The sequence below is a fragment of the Bombyx mori genome, chromosome 20 (assembly GCF_030269925.1).
Source record: "Bombyx mori chromosome 20, ASM3026992v2".
NCBI classification, from domain to species: domain Eukaryota; kingdom Metazoa; phylum Arthropoda; class Insecta; order Lepidoptera; family Bombycidae; genus Bombyx; species Bombyx mori.
In genome coordinates, this window is record NC_085126.1 from 4,452,382 (window position 1) to 4,472,050 (window position 19,669).

The window sequence follows — 19,669 nt, forward strand, 5'->3', positions numbered from 1 at the left end:
CATTTAAGTTATCCTTTAGAAATTGTCATTTTTTTTATTGCTTAGATGGGTGGACGAGCTCACAGCTCACCTGGTGTTAAGTGGTCACTGGAGCCCATAGACATCTACAACGTAAATGCACCACCCCCCTTGAGATATAAGTTCTAAGATCTCAGTATAGTTACAAGGGCTGCCCCACCCTTCAAACCGAAACGCATTACTGCTTCACGGCAGAAATGGGCAGGGTGGTGGTACATACTCGCGCGGACTAACAAAAGGTTCTACCACCAGTAGCACCTATAGCATGTTTTTAAAATATTTATGCTCGCTACAAATAACCTACTCATAAATTTCTATTTAAGTAAACAAATAATACGCAACTAAATTTGTGTATTTATTTATTTCCATACATAACTACAGATCACGGCCGTACAGTCGGTTACTGACGCATAATCATTTTTCATTATTTTTTTGGTACACTTAAGAACAAAACGTGTTTAAAAAACCTTAATCTAATTTCGGATTTAAAATTAATCAATCATGGCCATCGAAGCGGTTCAAAAACTATACAGGCAATGGGAGGGAAACTTTTTTCTTTCAAAAGAAGAAACAAGGGCCATTGACCTAGTTTGATGATGAAGCGACTCCTTAAATATGTAACTCAATTAAGTCAAATACTGATAAGAAACTACATACTCTATGCAGTTGCAATATTAAAGTCGAGTTTTGTAATGGCATTCATCAAACGTTTACATTTTTTTTCTCTCAAGAATTACTACTTTAATTATAAATGACTTACGAGAATACAGATTTTATTGATCCGTAACGTCCTGCGTCAGAAATAAATGATCCTAATAGTCACTTTTTAATTTAGAATCTTTTTTATCAAAATCAATAAAAGCATCAAAATCGAATGACAATAATATTGATATTGGTTAGATTTATTAGATTCGAACAAAAAAATAAATAGAGGCAAAGACTTATTGATTTTCCGTTTTTCGACGTTCGCGTCCACAGACACCGCTACGATGGCCATAGACAAATGCGAATATTAATTCAAAGTGTGGTCCGAACTATACATAATACAAAAAAAAAGAGAAAAAAAATTATAATAATTCAAGAATTAAATTAAAACTAAAAACAACGAGCAAACAAACATGAAAACTTACGATTTAAAAAGGGATTTATATATTACAAATAAAATCATATCCAATGATTCATATTACGCGACTTAAACCATACAAACGAAGCTTGAAGTAGAATTTGAACTATAAGTTTCTTTTCATCTGATAAATCTGATGGTCGATAATGGTATATATATTGTAACGATAAACTCGACGTTATCTTAAAATATTGAATAACATTCCTCGAATTATGTATCAATAAATTGGCAATCGTATGTCTCTCCAAAAATTTAAAATACGAAGACAAATAACAAAAAAAAATTATTTCTTGTCTATGAGAGTCTACCCTTGTAGAGTTAAAAAAATATTTTTTCTACTCCCTAAGAGAAAATATCGTGCACTGACGCCGTAAATATGTACGGAATAAATTAGATATATCGACTGTCCCTACGTATAATATCGAAATTGAAAAACGGTACTTTACAGGAGAGCACTTTGAAGTTAATTTTGTGTACCAAATTGTCATTTATTGGCCTATCTGCAAATAATTTCAGATATATGGTAAACTTTTACTGGCAGTTAAATGTATATGTCATTTTATCCCAAATTTTTCATAGTTTTTGAGAAATGTTAGTTTCGATACTTTACCACGTTAATCAATTAGCGTGAACAATCGAAACTGCCCGTTTCGATTATTTACTTGGGAACTGTTTTATCAAAATTATCGAATGTGACTCTTTCGATATTTTACGTTGTACATTTAAATTAAGAAATTATCGGAAGTGTCACTTTCGATACTCCAAAAAAAATGTTAATCGACGTACAAAATCGAATTTGGGACTTTCGATAGTATACTTCGGGTGAATGACATTTACTTTAAAATACATTGTTTTTGAGGTAAACTTAATTAATCACAGAATATTGTTAAGGAAATCAGATTAAAAAACAAGGAGAAAATAAACATCATGCAATCGGAATTAATAAATTTGTTAATATACTTATCAGTTTTCCGTTAGAGCCACATTACTTCAAAATTGCATCGGAACGCGCGGGCGCGCGGGGCACCGCGTATAGCAACGAAAGCGGTAGTTTCGTCCTGCACGCACGCTTCTTGTATCCGCGTATAGTACCGAAATTAAACATTCGATTTTTTACGCTGATTGATTTGTTAAGTATCGATATTATACTCATTGAAAACATGGTTTAATATGTATTTTATAGCTTTTTCTCTTTTTTGTGTGAAAATATACATAAAAAGAAACATCTTAGTGTCATAAAAAAAAATCGCAAATTTTCAGTTTCGATACTGTACGTAGGGACAGTCGATATAATCAATTGAATATGCAATTTCGAAAAGGGCACATCTCTGAAAATGTAAAATGTACAGGAAATGAAAAAAAACTGATTATTTTCTAAAGCAGTGTAAAATTTAAAATATTAACTTTTGAGATATATTTTAGTGTTAGTTAGCAATTGAAAATTACTAGAATTGTTATAAAATGGGTGTAGGTAAGCCTCAAAACTACATGTATATGAAAAAACGTATTTGACAAAATATGCGACATGTGCCCTTTTCGAAGTTGCATATTCAATTACAAATTCTACTTCATAGCTTCTTTATACAATAAATGTAATAAAAGGTTTCTCCGTAGGAACGTTCCCAGGGTCGACTTTGATTCAACATAATCTTCTTTTAGCCGTATCCGTGATTTAATTAATAAAAACATAAAACTATTATAATTTACGTTGAGTTTTATTAATCGAAAGGTAACAAGAGAATAACAAATGAATTAATATGCACGAACTTTTTGTATAGTAATTGAAGATAACATTATAATCATATCTATCAATCTCATTATTTGTATTATTAAGACGATGAGAATAGAGAGATTAGAGATGAGTATTGTTCGTGATAATTTTACTATTAAGACCTTATAAAATTTTGTGTACCAGTAAAAACATTGAAGGAACATTACATGTGTTATTCTCCTGCACCCTTCAGTTGTATTAGTTTGTTTCAAATCATTCATAAGCCTTTGACATCGCTCTTCAAGCTACCACTTTATCCTTGAAGAGCATTAGGCCTGACTTCTTCAATTATAGAAAGGGATACTAACTATAATTTAATTTTCACTTTTTTTTTTTATGCAAATTTAGGTAAAGGATAGCATAACTATTTACATTAAAAGCTTTACAGCAACACAATCAGTTTTATTTTATTTTAAATATAGTAACCCTAAATTGTCATTGTGACGTGATACTGGCAACCCTGTGTGACAAACTGACTGAGATATAAGTTGCTTTTATTGAGGAGTTTTACGATTTTAAAAACTAAATTGACTGCTAATAATTTGGACAATGTATTAAGTTTTATTTTATATTTCAGCCCAATAAAGTGCACAGCAGTGATAAGTGAGTGGGCATATGTATAATGTATTTTTAAAAACGGCCTTCTAATCTTAACTTACCATTTTACCAAAGTTACCCAGTTTTGGTTGACTTCATAAAACTATTCAGTATAGCAGCTTTAGTACTGCAATTTATGCATAGTTGGAAGGTGTACTGGAACTCAAAAAGCTCATACTTAAGACTTCAGTTTTTTTTTAAAGAACTTTTTCATAATACAATTTGTATATTTCTATAGATATTGTTTATATTAAGCGTCATCCAACAATTCTGTTTATATATTTAAATACAATTTTAACGTGTTACAACAAATATGTTTAATTTACACGGAGGGGTTTTTTTTTTGTTTTCTTACATTATTCTAATAAGATCTAGAAATAATAACGTGATCTCACAGTGATTTCCATAATATTATACGAAAACAAAATATTGTTTTCGTATAATATTATAGATCGTATCAATAGATCTTTTTAAATTTTGTTATACATTCAGGAAAAGTTGATAAATTGATTAAATATTCTCATTAACCTCATGTTACTTACTGCTTGTGTAAAATATTTAACGCTTACTACGGAATCCGATGAGTGAGTTGTGTTCGACATGTTTTGGTAATTTGAATCTTCAGGGCATGTGTACAAGTCTGGTGTTCGTTTAGCAAAAACATTATTAGTATATTACGTAAAATACGTTTATTTACAACTAGGCGTGTGTCGCGCTGTAATGTATCAGGCGGGAGGAGCGCGGAATTTGCCGAAACTTGAAACGATCGAAATTTGTATTCAGCTTTAGTCTGCGCAGATGTGCACCCAAAAATGGAGTTGTTTTGATTCTGAAAACAAAAAAAAAATACAATCTTCAATTCCGACAGAGTTGAACCGCGCCGATAGTGGCGCCATCTGTTCCCGACTAACGTGCAACTCAGTACGCGCGTTTCATACTCAGTCCAATGTTACTTGTTAGCTAAATCTTTTCTAGCTAGATAAATGCTAAATTTTTTCTAATATTTTTATAGACAGATGTTTTACAGGTGTTTTAGAAAAATAAGAATATAAATTTAAATAAGATATGACTTAAAGGTCTTAGTTACCAGGACATAAAATCCCTTAAAAAAAGTATTTGACAAGAGAATCCTAATAGTGTGCAAGCTTTTAATTTCAGTTAATTATAGTCGAATTTCGACTAATGCGGGACCACTAGTTTCTCATAATTATATCAATACTTGATACGTGACGTGCGGTCCTCACCGGCGTGCTTGGGGCGCGTCACTCGCGTTTCGTCTGCATCTCGTCAATGTCGGTCTCCGGGGTCTGTTCCAAGCCCGGCAGCTGGATCTGGGTTTCCGACGCTTCCGAGGGCTGAAAATAAATTTTAACCCTATATAGTAAATATATTAAACATATATCGTGCTCTAATCATTCATAATATAAACATTAATGCAAATCGTTAACGTTCTGTGAACGTTCGAAAGGTTTGTCTCAACGCGTATTTGCTAAAAATGTCGGCTTTATTTTTTTTACTTCAGCATACAAGAAGTTATTAAGATTGTGAAACAAACCTAACTTCACAGCCGACTTCAAAAAAGGAATCCGCTGCGCTTTCCGCTCGTCTACCTTTGTACGGTTCAATTAAGACAATCAAAATACTCAACGCATAAAAAAAAAAAAAAAAAACATAACTAATCAGAAACCTTCCTCGTTTGAAGTCGGTCAACAATCCCGCACTGCTGAGTCCTAGCGACACTGACGTAATTACCTTGGCATCGATCCCATTAGGACGTCCAATGTTCAGCTTGAAACACACACACACACACAAACAGTAGTTTTACATGTCACTTGGCACACATTGTTAGCGAGAACAAAAAAAAAGAAACAAGATAAAGCCTTTACTACACATTTACAATTAATACAAAGGTAGACGAGAGCGTACAGCGCACCTAGCATACAATATTACAATATTAGCATACAACGAATGTTGTCAAATTATATTAGTATATTATATATATGAGTTACGTGTAACGTTGTTTGTCCGCGATGGACACCTAAACTACTGAACCGATTTTCATTTTTCTTTTTTTTAAATATGTGTTTTGTTCCAACTTAGGCCATATGATGGTTTTTATTTCGATTAATGGCATCAATATTTATTAATTAACAATAAAATTATTTCTTATGTTGATTATTGGTATTAATTATAAGTTTCACAAGTCTAAAATAGATGGCACCTTAAATCAGTTTTCACCGACAACTGTCTTTTTTTTTTTTTTTTTTTTATTGCTTAGATGAATGGACGAGCTCACAGCCCACCTGGTGTTAAGTGGTTACTGGAGCCCATAGACATCTACAACGTAGATGCGCCACCCACCTCGAGATATAAGTTCTAAGATCTCAGTATAGTTACAACGGCTGCCCCACCCTTCGAACCGAAACGCATTACTGCTTCACGGCGGAAATAGGCGGGGTGGTGGTGCCTACCCGTGCGGACTCCCAAGAGGTCCTACCACCATTAAAATTGTCTGACATTAAAATCTCATAAATGACGTTGTGTTAAAAATACTAACGTTCCACATAAGCTACAATTTAATGGCATAAACACCACGTGTTGCTGAGGCTAAAGTATAAGTGAAATTTATTTCGTAGTAACCGCAATACAGTGAAATCCAATTGTTCTTAGTTTGTTAATTTTTGGTATTAGCATAGTCGGCCACGTATTAATTAGAAACAAAAACCTTAGCCACAGCAACGTGTAACTGGGCCTGCTAGTATTAGTATATACATGCTATAAGCTTATTTAAAATTATATTGTTAAAATTGAATTTTGTAAATACCAAGCTTGCCAACCTAAGCTGTTGAGTGTTGCCATATAATGTAGAATTTTCAATGTGACCAGCTCGATGAAGTTTTATATTAATAATTCTTTTTACTATAAAATTCTAGTAATCATATTTTTTTAAATTAAATTTATTATTATATAACCTAATTAGCTCTCTTTAGCGACTTAGGCTGGCCAACGTGGAATTACAAAACACAGTCTTCGTCAATGCCGTTAACTTTCAGAGACACTGAACACATTACCCGGGCCCAAACCAGAGACATTTAGCATGAGAGGCATGCACGACATTGAGCTGTGTATTCTACAACTAGACATATACAGTAACGTTTACCGGGTGTAGTTAATTTTGTCTTTCCTACCTAGCTGATAGCCTTCAGAGGCTATTTCAGCGTAACCTTAACTAGTAGGTGAGCTCACGGGGCTCAAGCCTGACGACGTTGCTAACACGAACCCTAGCAAGAGCCGTGCTTCGCAGAATTTAGCACCGGATCGGAAATGCGACCCACTGATAAGATCCAGCAAGAAACTCAGTGTGCTGTGTCTGAGGGTTAATTTACTTGTCGAGCCCTTCCTCGCAAGTGACGGGTTCGACGAGAACGATGACCGGTGCTTGAGGTACCTAAAAGCACCGTTAGTGGATCGGGAGGATACGTAATGACGTGTTTTAGACCGTGGTCATAAGCACTCGTCCAACACATCAAAAAGTGTGCATTTACAATTACCAAAAATTAAAATATGGCTAAAATTATCCCAAATAACATTGAACTCTAATAACTTGACACAGACTACTGTTATCTCATTCATCGATCATAAGGGCAGAGTAGGGTGTCCATAATTTTAGAAAGGATTTTATTTTTCTTTTTTTTCCTTTCTTATTAGAGCCATACACCTATTAGGTAAAGTCGGCTAGAAAGGATTTTTAGGACCTCAATTTTTTTAGGTTATTATTTTTTGTAACTTTTTCATCGGCTTACCTCTACATCATTAGTGTTCTCTCGTTCTAATCGCGGACGTTTCCTGATGCGCGTTTCGTCCTGTGCCGGCGCGATCGCCACCCTCTTCGGTTGGAACTAGAGTGAACAACAAATTCAACATTAAGAAATATTATCATGTAGGTACCATAAATTTAAAATGAATTTAGAGATCATGCAGGTTATGAATTTAGTTCATTGAATTTCATGGTTCTCGTTACAAATAAGATAAACGTGGTCTTATGTTAGTGTTACTCATGAGAGAGCTCCTGTTTTTACGAAATTTAAAAGTCAGTTTTTTATTTTATTTTTCACCACACTTAAATTACTTTCTTATAAAATTATGAACTTGAACGTGTAAAAGAATGGAGAACTTGCTATAATTTTATTTAAATATACACAAAGATTTTTTTAAAGCACATCTTAGCTTTCATAAAGTCGCAAGCTAAGAAACGTGACGTCACTCTACAAGACGTTTAAAATCATTATTCGCGAACATTGTTTAAAAGGCGCCTGAGTCGCTCAACTATGCCTTCTTTTGTTTTTAAAGTACAATTATGTTCAGTGTGCTTAATGGAATTTTTTAACGTTCTCGATGGAGTAAAAATTAACTCAAATTTGTATGGAGTGCCTACGTTTGCCGCTAGGGGCGCTGTTTCAACCGCATGCAAATTTGAGTTAACTTTTACGCTATGGAGAACGTTAAAATACTCGCACTAAGCACACTGATCTTTTAGGTCTCTTAGAAATAGATTCATTCTTAGTACCTTCCGATTCGTCTTTCCCAGAATCTAATAGATATTAGTAACAGAAATCAATATAATTACTTCAGGGCGCCATGTAGGACACCGGTGACCTACACGGCAGTCAAAGTGTTAAATACACTTTTTACGTCTAGTGATAATTAGGTACTATAAAAATAAAACAGTTTTTCTTTGGTTGTGTTTTTAGTAAGCATTATTTAGCATTAATTATCTTTGAGCTTGAATTTTTTATACATTTCCATACATTTTTTTATTAAATTTTTTTTTATTGCCTTTCTTGGCAGACGTGCATACGGCCCACCTGATGGTGAGTGGTTACCGTCGCCCATGGACTTCAGCAATGCCAAGGGCAGAGCCAAGCCGCTGCCTACCATATTACTTTGTAATGCTATTTCTACAAACACTCTTGATTAACACTATTCTATTTGAAGTTTTGTGCATATATGTAATGGAATTTATCTACTCAGCTTAAATTTTTGTTGGCCTTTTGCTATTGGATACTATTTGTGGAAACTTATGGCCGTTGATAACTAAGCTTAAATAACACAAAATCAGTTTAGTTACAGAAAAATATTTAAAAACATTAATATGTATTAATTTACTGTATTAAAAATCATAATAATATTGTATGAATTAAAATCATAAGTGCTTACGCAATCTTGAGCGTTAAAATTAGGGCGGTGGTCGCTATTTATGTGTGAATTGAGTACAATGAAAGAAAAAAAAAATTAAATATTGTACAACTATAATAATATAAACCATGAATGTTGCTCGTCGCAGATTTTTGATCGGAATAAGTGCAAAGTATTTTCTTGGACGGTATAAGGTTCCACATTTATATCTATAATTTAATGTACGAACTATTATTTTTTATGTTTCGAACATAGATAACTACAATTATATAACTACAATTATTTCGCCTCAAAGAAAAGTATTTAAAATTATAAATGATATTCAGACTGATAGAATAGAGCCTTGCGTTAACAATAGTGACAATAAATTAATATTCTCATAATAATTAATCTGAAAATACGTCCCTATCCTCACCATCCTGTTATGTCATGCCTCATGGAGTGACGTCACTGAGCAGATGTTTTAATTACATTCCGATTAACGCAATAATTGATTTACTAAAATAGCAGCAATTTGTTAATAATGTCTATTATTGTCTCTAAATGCTATTATTTTCTTAGTAAAATATTTTTATAATTCGATGTTACTCGCAAGTCGCCCATTAAAAAAATGAAGTGTGGAAGAAAATTTTAGGAGAGGGTATTTAATAATTTTGAATATCCACATACCCCAAGCTCTCCTCCGGGATGCTGCGGTATACGATTTATATATTAGTTAGGTTTAAAAAACATATAATATTAGTAAACATAATACATACAGATAAACAATAATCAATACACTTCTAAATTATATCCTATGTATTATGAGTTATTAACTGTTTTATAATGATTAAAATTTGGCATAAAGTTATAATTAATTATATATTCACAAAAACACTGCTAGACCTCATAATACATACCATTTTTTTTTCGGTGTTAAATGAAAAACAATATTTTTAAAGAAAATAGACGGGGTTAGTATTATATTCTTTTTTCTTTTTCTTTTATTGCCCTTGTAGGCAGACGAGCATACGGCCCACCTGATGGTGAGTGGTTACCGTCGCCCATGGACTTCAGCAATGCCAGGGACAGAGCCAAGCCGCTGCCTACAAAACATAGATGAATAACACTGACGAATAATACTTGTCCGTGTTCACGAATACTGTAAGTATTATACTGTATATGATGAAAATAATAAACGCGAGATTACGCCGTTAACAGTACCTAGTTTGAATTATGTTAATGAATACCGAAAACCGGAGAAAATACTAGCATTAAGTTCATAAACGATGTGAGAATCGCGATATAAATAGCGGCTGGTCCAATAAATAAGTTCAACATTTAAATCGATTTTAATTGGAGTGAATGTCGCACATGTGACGACGAATAATATCAATTGTAATGAGCATCATTATCATCACAACATTAACCGCAGAATGTTCGTTGCTGCAAGTCATAAACTTTACATCGAGTATATTGAATGACTAGGCATCAGTCTCAATAGTATTACTGTTAGTAGAAAATTCATAAACAAGAATTTTGTTTAATAATATGATGGACAACAATTATTACGGAGATCGCCATTTTATGTTGAAATTACGTCAATGCGTCACGCAGTACGGTAGTCGTGACGTGCCACGGCTTCTCGGCGGTGACGTCACTCCGGGCACAGAACTTCATTTGTTCACATGCAAGCGTGCGACCAGCGGTCACTGCGCATGCGCGGGGCGGGATTTGAAAATCGATTTTATTGAATATATTCATTCAGTTAATAACTTGGAAAATGACTGACCTAATAAGCAAGCTTTATCGGCTTACGTGTACATTGACGCTTCTAAGTGCGATTTTTGAAATTATAAAGTTAATCAACTCTCAATTATATCCTCGCTACAAGAGTTTTAATTGATATATATTTATAACTTTATTAAAAAACTGATCTCCGGATAATGCACAGCCTCGAAGAAGAGGTGGTCGATGCATCGATTTCCTTTGACCATATAAAGAAGGAATACGGGTACCTGTAGTTCGGGCGGTAGGAAGACCCTGGTGTTGACGAAGTCTTCTGGTTGCGGCGCGAAGTACATCGTAGGGATGCGCGCGTCCGACGGGAACTCGCGAAGCTCGAAGCTCGTCGACCTCGCCCATATCACGGACATGGCCAAATCGCAAACCGCCCATAATTTCTGCAATTACATCAACATGAGTTTTCGTGTAAGGAACGTGTCATCTACGCCATCTTTTTTTTTTCTCCATCCTAAGCTGATAGCCTTGAGAGGCTATATCAGCGTAACCTTAACTAGTAGGTGAGCTCACGGGGCTCAAACCTGACGACGTTGCTATCATGAACCTTAGCAAGAGGCGTGCTTAGCAGAATCTACCACCGGATCGGAAACGCGACCCACTAAGAAGATCCGGCGAGAAACTCAGTGGGCTGTGTATATGGGTTAATTTACTTGTCGAGCCCTTCGTCGCAAGCGACGGGTTCGACGAGGACGGTGACGGGTGCTTGAGGTACCTAAAAGCACCGTTAATGGATCGGGGGGATCCGTAATGACGTGTTTAGAGCGACGTCGACTGTTTACCATTCGGTCCCCAGGATCACATATGAAACACGGAGTATTGAACTAAGGAGTACCATCTCAGTGTCTTAAAAAGTTTCCGTTGAAAGCGAGCTAATTAAGGTGGCGCCACAGTAGCAAGTGGAAGGTTTTTAAAACAGCGCCGTAAGCTACCACACCCCGTCTATGGACCAGGCGGCACGTTCACACATATCGCCTTTTCGCATTAAAAGTGTACAATATCCAAAATAATTCGAAATTGAGTTAATATGCGTAAACATTTATAGAAGTCGTCGTCGCCTAAGAGATAAGACGTCAGGTGCATTCGTGTTGAGCGATGCACCAGTGTTCGAATCCCGCAGGCGGGTATCAATTTTTCTAATGAAATACGTACTCAACAAATGTTCAACGATTGACTTCCACGCTGAAGGAATCATGTAATAAAAGTGAAACCCGCAAAATTATAATTTGCGTAATTACTGGTGGTAAGACATCTTGTGAGTTCGCGCGGGTAGGTACCACCACCCTGCCTATTTCTGCCGTGAAGCAGTAATGCGTTGCGGCTTGAAGGGTGGGGCAGCCGTTGTAACTATACTGAGACCTTAGAACTTATATCTCAAGGTGGGTGGCGCATTTACGTTGTAGATGTCCATGGGCTCCAGTAACCACTTAACACCAGGTGGGCTGTAAGCTCGTCCACACATCTAAACAATAAAAAAAAACCTTTCGTATCACCAGTATTTTTCTCATAAATACTGTCAAAAGAGCGTAGTTTAGATTTAGTTTTTTTTATCTGTTTTTACTATTATTAACAAAATTAATAAATTCAAAATCATTTATTTCAACTTGGATGTCATCAAAAACACACTTGTTGAATGTCAAAATGTAAAAGAAAATGTTAACTCTACCACCGGTTCCAAAAAAAGCCACAGTCCTGAGAAGAACCGGCGAAACAAACTCAATGGGCTTTTTTTTTTTTGGATTTTCTCAAATATTACAATACATAATTTTATCTTACTTTAAAAGACAGATAATATCACTGGTGAAAAATAAAAAATAAATGTTGCAAATATGATTAATATTAGAAAAATTTTACATGTTTTAAACCTTTAAAACAATTTCCTGTAAAATTAGGAAGTTCTGAGATTACCTATATATTAATACGTGTAGCAAAAACTTTGTATCCCTTTTTACGAAAATTGTGCGGACGGAGAAGTATGAAATTTTCCACACTTATAGAGAATATAGAGAAGTGCACAATGGTAATAGGTTTTTAAAATAATGCATAAAAGATACATTAAATCAATAAAGAAAACATTACACACACTACATACCATGTATTTGACGCACACACGCATGCATACTATTTATTGTCAAACTTTTGTTCTTGACGTCTGTGGTCAAATTGAGAATAAATATTGTTTGTCTTTGTTAAGACGAAATGGCGAAATTTGTGATAATAGAAGTATAAAATACAATCATAATATTGTACAAGCTTACAATTCCAATTAATTATAGTCGAATTTCGACTACTGCGGGACCTCTAGTACACTTTTAATGCGAGAAGACGGTATGTTTAAGCAACAAAAATAAATAGAACTCACGTAATTTAATGCGTCGTCCATCTCATTCACCGCGTCTTTATGAACTTTCATACGTTCAATTAGACTTTTGTAGAATCCGTAGCAGTAGAAATCGTTACGGGTTATTAACGGCTCCAACGTGAACCAGAGACAGTTCTTGATTATCTGCAATAATAAATATTTATTATGAAAATATACGTTTGATATTACAGTGGCAGTAATTCGTATATGTTCGGAAATCGTTGTAGTAATCACAAAAGAGGATAAGAGTATGACTAATCAGCAATTTTATTAAAGTTATTTTATTAAAGTTATTTTTTTTGCATAATTCCTAATTACTTGGTAATATAAAACAGTGACGCAATTATGACCGATGTTAAGTCGCAAAGATGCCGAAGACCTGTGGCACGGTAGATTGATGAGAGTCAGGACGTGGATCAGAATGACGGGATATTGAAATGATGGCATATAATGCACTACAATAATGTACACGGTAGCGTGGTCTCTGTCAATTTTCATTCAGAGTTGTCCGATTGCGCTGAACTAATTTAAAGTCATGAAATAGATTTTTTTCTAATTGTCTTACAACATACAGGAAAATTTGGCGCGGATCGTTTTCCAACGAAATATAACCTTTGTTGGTGCCACAAATTTTTGCTGTTAGCCTTGAGGGGCTATTTCGGCGTAACCTTAACTAGTAGGTGAGCTCACGGGGCTCAAACCGGAGTGTTGCTAACACTGGCCCTAGCAAGAGCAGTGCTTCGCAGAATCTACCGCCGGAACGGAAACGCGACCCACTGAGAAGATCCGGCGAGAAACTCAGTGGGCTGTGTTTGTAGGGTTAATTTAGTCGCCGAACCCTTCGTTGCAAGCGATGGGTTCGACGGGTACGATGACCGTGTGTGTGCGCGTGTCTGTGTGTGTAATGACAGTGAGTATCAAAGGACTGAAGATGAGATCCTCTAGGAGTTCGCTTGACCTTGAGCTGCGCGACGTTGTCGTAGGCGGTGAAGGCGGGGTCGTGCGTGAGGACGGGCACCGCGAACACCAGCATGTAGTCGGGCAGGATGTGCGGCAGCTGCGACACCGCGCGCTCCACTGACAAACAACGAATATATACTTTAACACCGTCTTAGCTTACAGATCATTAATGATGAGAATCTTTGTGGGGATGAGAAATAATAAAACGAGCAATTCTTGTATATTAATATAAATATAATCTGAATCTTGGAAACGGCTGCAACGATTTTCATAAAATTTAGTATACAGGGGATTTCGGGGGCAATAAATCGATCTAGCTACGATTTATTTTCAGAAATTTTCAATAATCAACTCTTCCCGACATCTATTGGCGAATAATAATACTATTTTTCTTAATTGAGGGCAACTAACCGCTCATAATTTAGTGTTAATTTTAAATGTCCAGCGTAGCGAACGGGTGCAGCTAGTATATTCATATTATCATAGCGATGCAGTTGAGTCAGTACCTTTGGTGCCGACTGTGATGTTCCTAACGTACTCCCGTCTCCTCACCACGTCGGCCATCATGAACTGCCGGATGACGCTCCGTATGCGCTTGTCGGGCTCTCTGCCGGCCAACGCGTACATGCCCATGAAGTCTAACGGCAGACATTTGTTCGGTATGCCCTACAAACAAAACTTGTTAGATTTCATCTCTGCACCTCCCTAAGGTAGACTGTCAGAGAATGCCTATGGAATTAAGTCCGCCTTTATACTATCTAGTATATAAAGTTATGAATAAATAAATAAAAATTACTCCAGGCCACATTGCAATAAGTAAGCAGCATTGTCTACGCTCTATAGACTCACGCGTGCGGTGACGAGAGCGAGATTTGGGACCAGCTAGGCTGTTTTAGAAGTTCAATGGGCATATAGGTCCCTCACACAGTACCAGCACGCGGACCGCAGTCTGCATGAGCACGGTCCACGGAGCCGGGCCTTGCACCATGTCGCGTGACTATACACGTATTTGAGTATTAAGCGGTAGGCAGCGGCTTGGCTCTGCCTCTGGCATTGTTGAAGTCCATGGGCGACGGTAGCCACTTACCATCAGGTGGGCCGTATGCTCCTCTGCCTACAAGGGCAATAAAAAAACACACACACATTAATATATTTACCTTAGATAATCCTTTGTGTAGTTTAGCAGCGAAAGCTTCCCTCACTTGTGGTACTTCATCCTGTGCAAATGATTTATGATTAATGGATTGAACATCTCCAGTAGCAAGATAAACAACTTATAAAGGCCCCCCCCACTAGGCCTTTCATTGCGAGTTCGCCTTAGGCCCTTTATAGGAGCAGTGGCTACTTCAACCTAGCCATCCTACAAGCTATGTCAGTTACTTAAGATCTCAAGCGAATCTCCTCATTTCTGATACGAACTGGGTTTTTTTAAAACCGATTACATATTTTTACAATTTTAATTTAATTTCTGCCGTGAAGCAGTAATGCGTTTCGGTTTGAAGGGTGGGGCAGCCGTTGTTACTATACTTGAGACCTTAGAACTTATATCTCAAGGTGGGTGGCGCATTTACATCGTAGATGTTTATGGGTTCCAGTAACCATTTAACACCAGGTGGGCTGTGAGCTCGTCCACCCATCTAAGTAGTAATAAAAAAAATAAAAAATAAAATGTAGACACATAATACACTGAACGAACGGCTAATTTAAGAAAACATTTGAAACAGAGGGATACTCACGACCATAAGGTGAGACAGGTTGTAGAACTGCTCTGCGGTGAACTGGTCGCCGACGCCCTTCTGTTCGCATATCTTGAGCATGGCGGCGCCGGCGGCCAGCCTCAGGTGCGCCATCTCCGCTTTCGACAACCGATTTTGCTGAACAACAAACAAAACCAAATAAATATGTACCATGCCCATAAAAGTATAATTTTATACAATAAAATATTTATATATTTGTCCAATATTATTTTGGAGCTCGTTATTAGATTTCTTTGTAGTTAATTTATTAATGGATTAATAAAAAACTAGGTTGTATTGATATACCACAATTAATTAGTTTATTTTTTAGATTTATTATGTTTCTCCCAGATGCTTTCGCAGCGTGGTTCGTGAACTTAATTAGTGAGGAGAAAAGAGTTGTATATCTTATATACCTTCAGCAATTCTTGTATATATATATATAATCTGAATCACGAAAAATGGCTCCAACGATTTTTATAAAATTTAGTATACAGGGGATTTCGGGGGCGATAAATCGATCTAGCTACGATTTATTTTCAGAAAATGTTGTTTCATTCGTGTTTTCAATAATCAATTTTATCGATAATCAACTTTATGACTCTTCCCGACATCTATTGGCGAATAATAATACTATTTTTCATAATTGAGAGCAATTAACTGCTTTAAAGACACAATAACACTAAAATTATTAACCTAACGCCTAAAACACCTAACGCCACTTAAAAATTCCTAAACGATCTTGGAATATTTCATCATTTTATCAATATGCAATTCGTATTTAAATATAATTTCTAAAAACACGATTAATAAAAAAAAACTGAGCAAAGCTCGGTCATCGTCTAGTTAAGTTTTATTCCTGCTTGCCCATGGCGATGTCCGGTGGCTCGCTCGCGCAAATACTGTAATTAAACCCTTAATCTAACCTGCAGCAGATCTCCCTTGTGCACGATGAAGGCGTTGAGCATGCGGAACGTCTTCTGCGCGGAGAGCTCGTCCTTCTTGAGGCCGAGCAGCCAGCGCGCCATGCACTTGAGCCCCTCCAGCTTGCAGCGCGTCTCCTCGGGCAGCTCGGGCTCCGGGCACCAGCTCTCCCCCGCCCCGCCCGTCGCGCCGCCCCCCTCGCGCACCAGCAGCTCCTTTACGATCTAGAACAAGAAAACATTGCGTTAATACACTAGGCCGGCTGTTACAATTTATTATATTTCAATAAGACAGTAAATTTTCCATTGAAAACTACAAGTCCTAAGACAGGATCAGCATATGATGCCGTGCGATGGCTATCGAAAACAAGAGATCAGACAGAGTATCAATAGTACGTTGATGCGTTATTCTCGCTTCAGACCGAAAACACACGAATGCTTGAAGACAGAAATAAGCAAGATGTCGGTACCTACCCGTGCGGCTTGCAACACATCCCACCAACAGTAAAATTATAAAAAGAACTAGCGACCCGCCCTCGCTTCGCTTCGGAAACATTAAAACAAACATGAAACCAAAAAATAAAATAAAAAATAAAATAAAAAAAGTAGCCTATGTTCATCAGGGACAATGTCGGCTTCTAATGGAAAAAGAATTTTTCAAATCGATCCAGTAGTTTCGGAGCCTATTCGAAACAAACAAACAAACAAATCTTTCCTCTTTATAATATTAGTATAGATAATCAAGAAGAATTTCGTTGATAAAAGTTGATTTAAAACAAATAATCTACCTTCCTAGACACAATGTTCTTGATGTGAACGGGGAAGTTGTCGGGCAGGTTGTGCGCGATGTGTCCCAGAGTGACGATGGCGGTCCGGTAGTGTTCTGAATACGGATTCAATGTGGCTTTCAACGTTTCTAATATCTCCGTGAATATTTGGGTCCTTTGTTCTGGCACGTTTACAAATAAACACCTGTATGACAAAAATTATATTAATGACTTTTTTAATACGATTTTATTAGCTTCGTATGTATGTTCGTATGTAACGGAATTTTTGAACATGATTTTGACCCCCTTCAATCGTCGGATTAACTCGAAATTTCGCATACTTATCAAGAACCGATGACAATTCATTATTTAAAAAAAAATATTGGAAAAATTGAAATTCAAGTAAAAATTGAATAATAAATTTGAATTAAAAATAGTGTAAGAAAAAATTATTTTATTATAAAAAAGTGTGGGATGCTTTTCAGGATATTATCAAAATGACCCTTCTACTCATATCTGTTTATAAAATATTTATAATTAATGATACCATACACCCCACGCTTTTTTTTACAATAAAATCATTTTTTCTTACACTATTTTTAATTCAAATTTATTTTCTATTTTTTATTTGGATTTTCTATAAAAGCGTACTTTTTTAGTTTATTTAAACTAATATTTATTACTATACAATTCTTGAGAAGATTGTTGATTATTCTCATTTATTATGGCAACACTTTTTACCAAAAATGTCATCAGGTCTTTTTAGTGGAGACACGAGAATAAACAATCTTTTTTTTGTGTATATTTAATTACTGTTTTTTTTATTATTATTTAAATGTGTAATAATGTCGCGATGATTGATCGTTTAGCATCTGTCACAGTATACAAATGTTAAAAAAATATTATTAGACCAGACTTCTTTTTCTCTCGGCCTCTTTCAAAAAGTGTATTGAATTTTATCTTAAAATGACATCTTAGAAATTTAGATAAAGAACATATCATAAATATCAGTTACCTGACAGCATTCTTGGCTTGTTTTGGTGAGCCCACCTCGGCGTAGGCTTTGCACAGGGTGATCAGTCGCGGGAACAGGGCGGGGCACGCTTCGCCTGTTCAAACGAGCACTAATTATTTAGCTGCAATCTCAAGTGTCAGTGGACAGCTGCATATAGGCAGTAAGCTGTGCGTTTTCACGTAACTGATGATAAATATGCAGCAGTTGAATAATTGTGATGAAAGACACCGCCTCAACCAACGTAAGAATATATTGCGGTGACTGGATCTTGTCGGGTTAAGCTGGTAATGGAGCCTAAAGACAGCACAATGTATCTATCACCCTCCTTGCGAGACATGAGCTCATTCACGATTGTACAGTACAACGGCTGTCCCACCCGTGTGTACAGAGCATAACGCTTTGCGAAGGAATACGACTGGTGGCACCTAACCGTCCGGACCTAGAACACGCTGCTAGCGTCCAGCGACTCCTTCTGACGGGTCTCCGCGGTACAGCTTAAAATCTGGAGCAGGGTGGGACAGCCGTTGTAACCATACTTCAGACTTTAGAACTTATATCTCAAGGAGGGTGGCGCATTTACGTTGTGCATGTCTATGGGTTCCAGTAACCACTTAACACAAGGTGGGCTGTATGCTTGTCTGCCTACAAGGGCAATAAAAAAAAGTCAAGTGAGTGCTACACTAACTAAGCGGCCTGTATTTCCCGAGGAAGGTGAGCGCGGCGAGGATGTGCGGCGCCACGGCCTCGTCGTCCAGCTCCAGCATGCACGTGAGGCGGGTCAGCACGTCCTCGTGCAGGAAGTGCGCCGGGAACACGAACGACAGCATCACCAGCAGCTTCAGCCCGCGCTCCGCCGCCTTCTTCGTGTCGATACCTGTTACCGAGATAAAAACAATTTTATTATTCAATCTTACCACTCCCATCAGGTGGGCTGCATAAGACAATAAAAACTTTTATAACGATTCCAGACAAAAAAACAAGAACTCTTTTTGAATTGTTCAAAAAATACATCAATAATATTTCTCTAAAACTAAAGTTTAAATAAAATATGAATAACATTTTTAAATATTTATTTTATACAAAATTTAAGTATATTTACAAAATTATTAACCAGTTGGCAATTTTCAATTAGAGCAATAAAATAAAATTGTTTATAATTAGACAATTAGAAGATTAAGTTTGTAATCAACAGCTCCTAAATCACATCATCAATATTCAGGCATAGTTCTGAAAGATTTTTTTGTGTGATGGTATCATCGGATGATAAGGACGTTAAGGCTACTAAAACTCTAGGGCTGGTATGATTATCAGACACACCACATTTAATGGAGAAGAAAATAGGAGCGTATCACAACAGCTGATTACAGATTAATTGCTGGACACACAACTGTTATATCCATGAGGAAGTTTTTTTTTTTCTTC

General features: G+C 36.4%; 1 protein-coding gene across 2 annotated transcripts in view; it reads right to left on the reverse strand.

Annotated features, from left to right (window-relative positions):
* Positions 1-364: 364 nt before the first annotated feature.
* The window catches only part of LOC101739387 (sister chromatid cohesion protein PDS5 homolog B-B), a 51,024-nt gene continuing 31,719 nt past the window's right edge, over positions 365-19,669 (reverse strand). The window contains exons 8-21 of one of the 2 annotated variants that reach the window (XM_012695353.4): positions 18,933-19,121; positions 18,248-18,341; positions 17,254-17,437; positions 16,469-16,690; positions 15,543-15,680; positions 14,964-15,023; positions 14,313-14,472; positions 13,805-13,923; positions 12,847-12,990; positions 10,703-10,867; positions 9,375-9,395; positions 7,313-7,408; positions 4,754-4,864; positions 365-4,338 (exon numbers count right to left, since the gene is read on the reverse strand). In XM_012695353.4, the coding sequence (XP_012550807.1) occupies positions 4,772-4,864; positions 7,313-7,408; positions 9,375-9,395; positions 10,703-10,867; positions 12,847-12,990; positions 13,805-13,923; positions 14,313-14,472; positions 14,964-15,023; positions 15,543-15,680; positions 16,469-16,690; positions 17,254-17,437; positions 18,248-18,341; positions 18,933-19,121 (1,685 nt within the window). In that variant the 3' untranslated portion in view covers positions 365-4,338; positions 4,754-4,771. The remainder of the gene's footprint in view (positions 4,339-4,753; positions 4,865-7,312; positions 7,409-9,374; positions 9,396-10,702; positions 10,868-12,846; positions 12,991-13,804; positions 13,924-14,312; positions 14,473-14,963; positions 15,024-15,542; positions 15,681-16,468; positions 16,691-17,253; positions 17,438-18,247; positions 18,342-18,932; positions 19,122-19,669) is intronic. The other variant, XM_004922522.5, reaches the window with a different exon arrangement.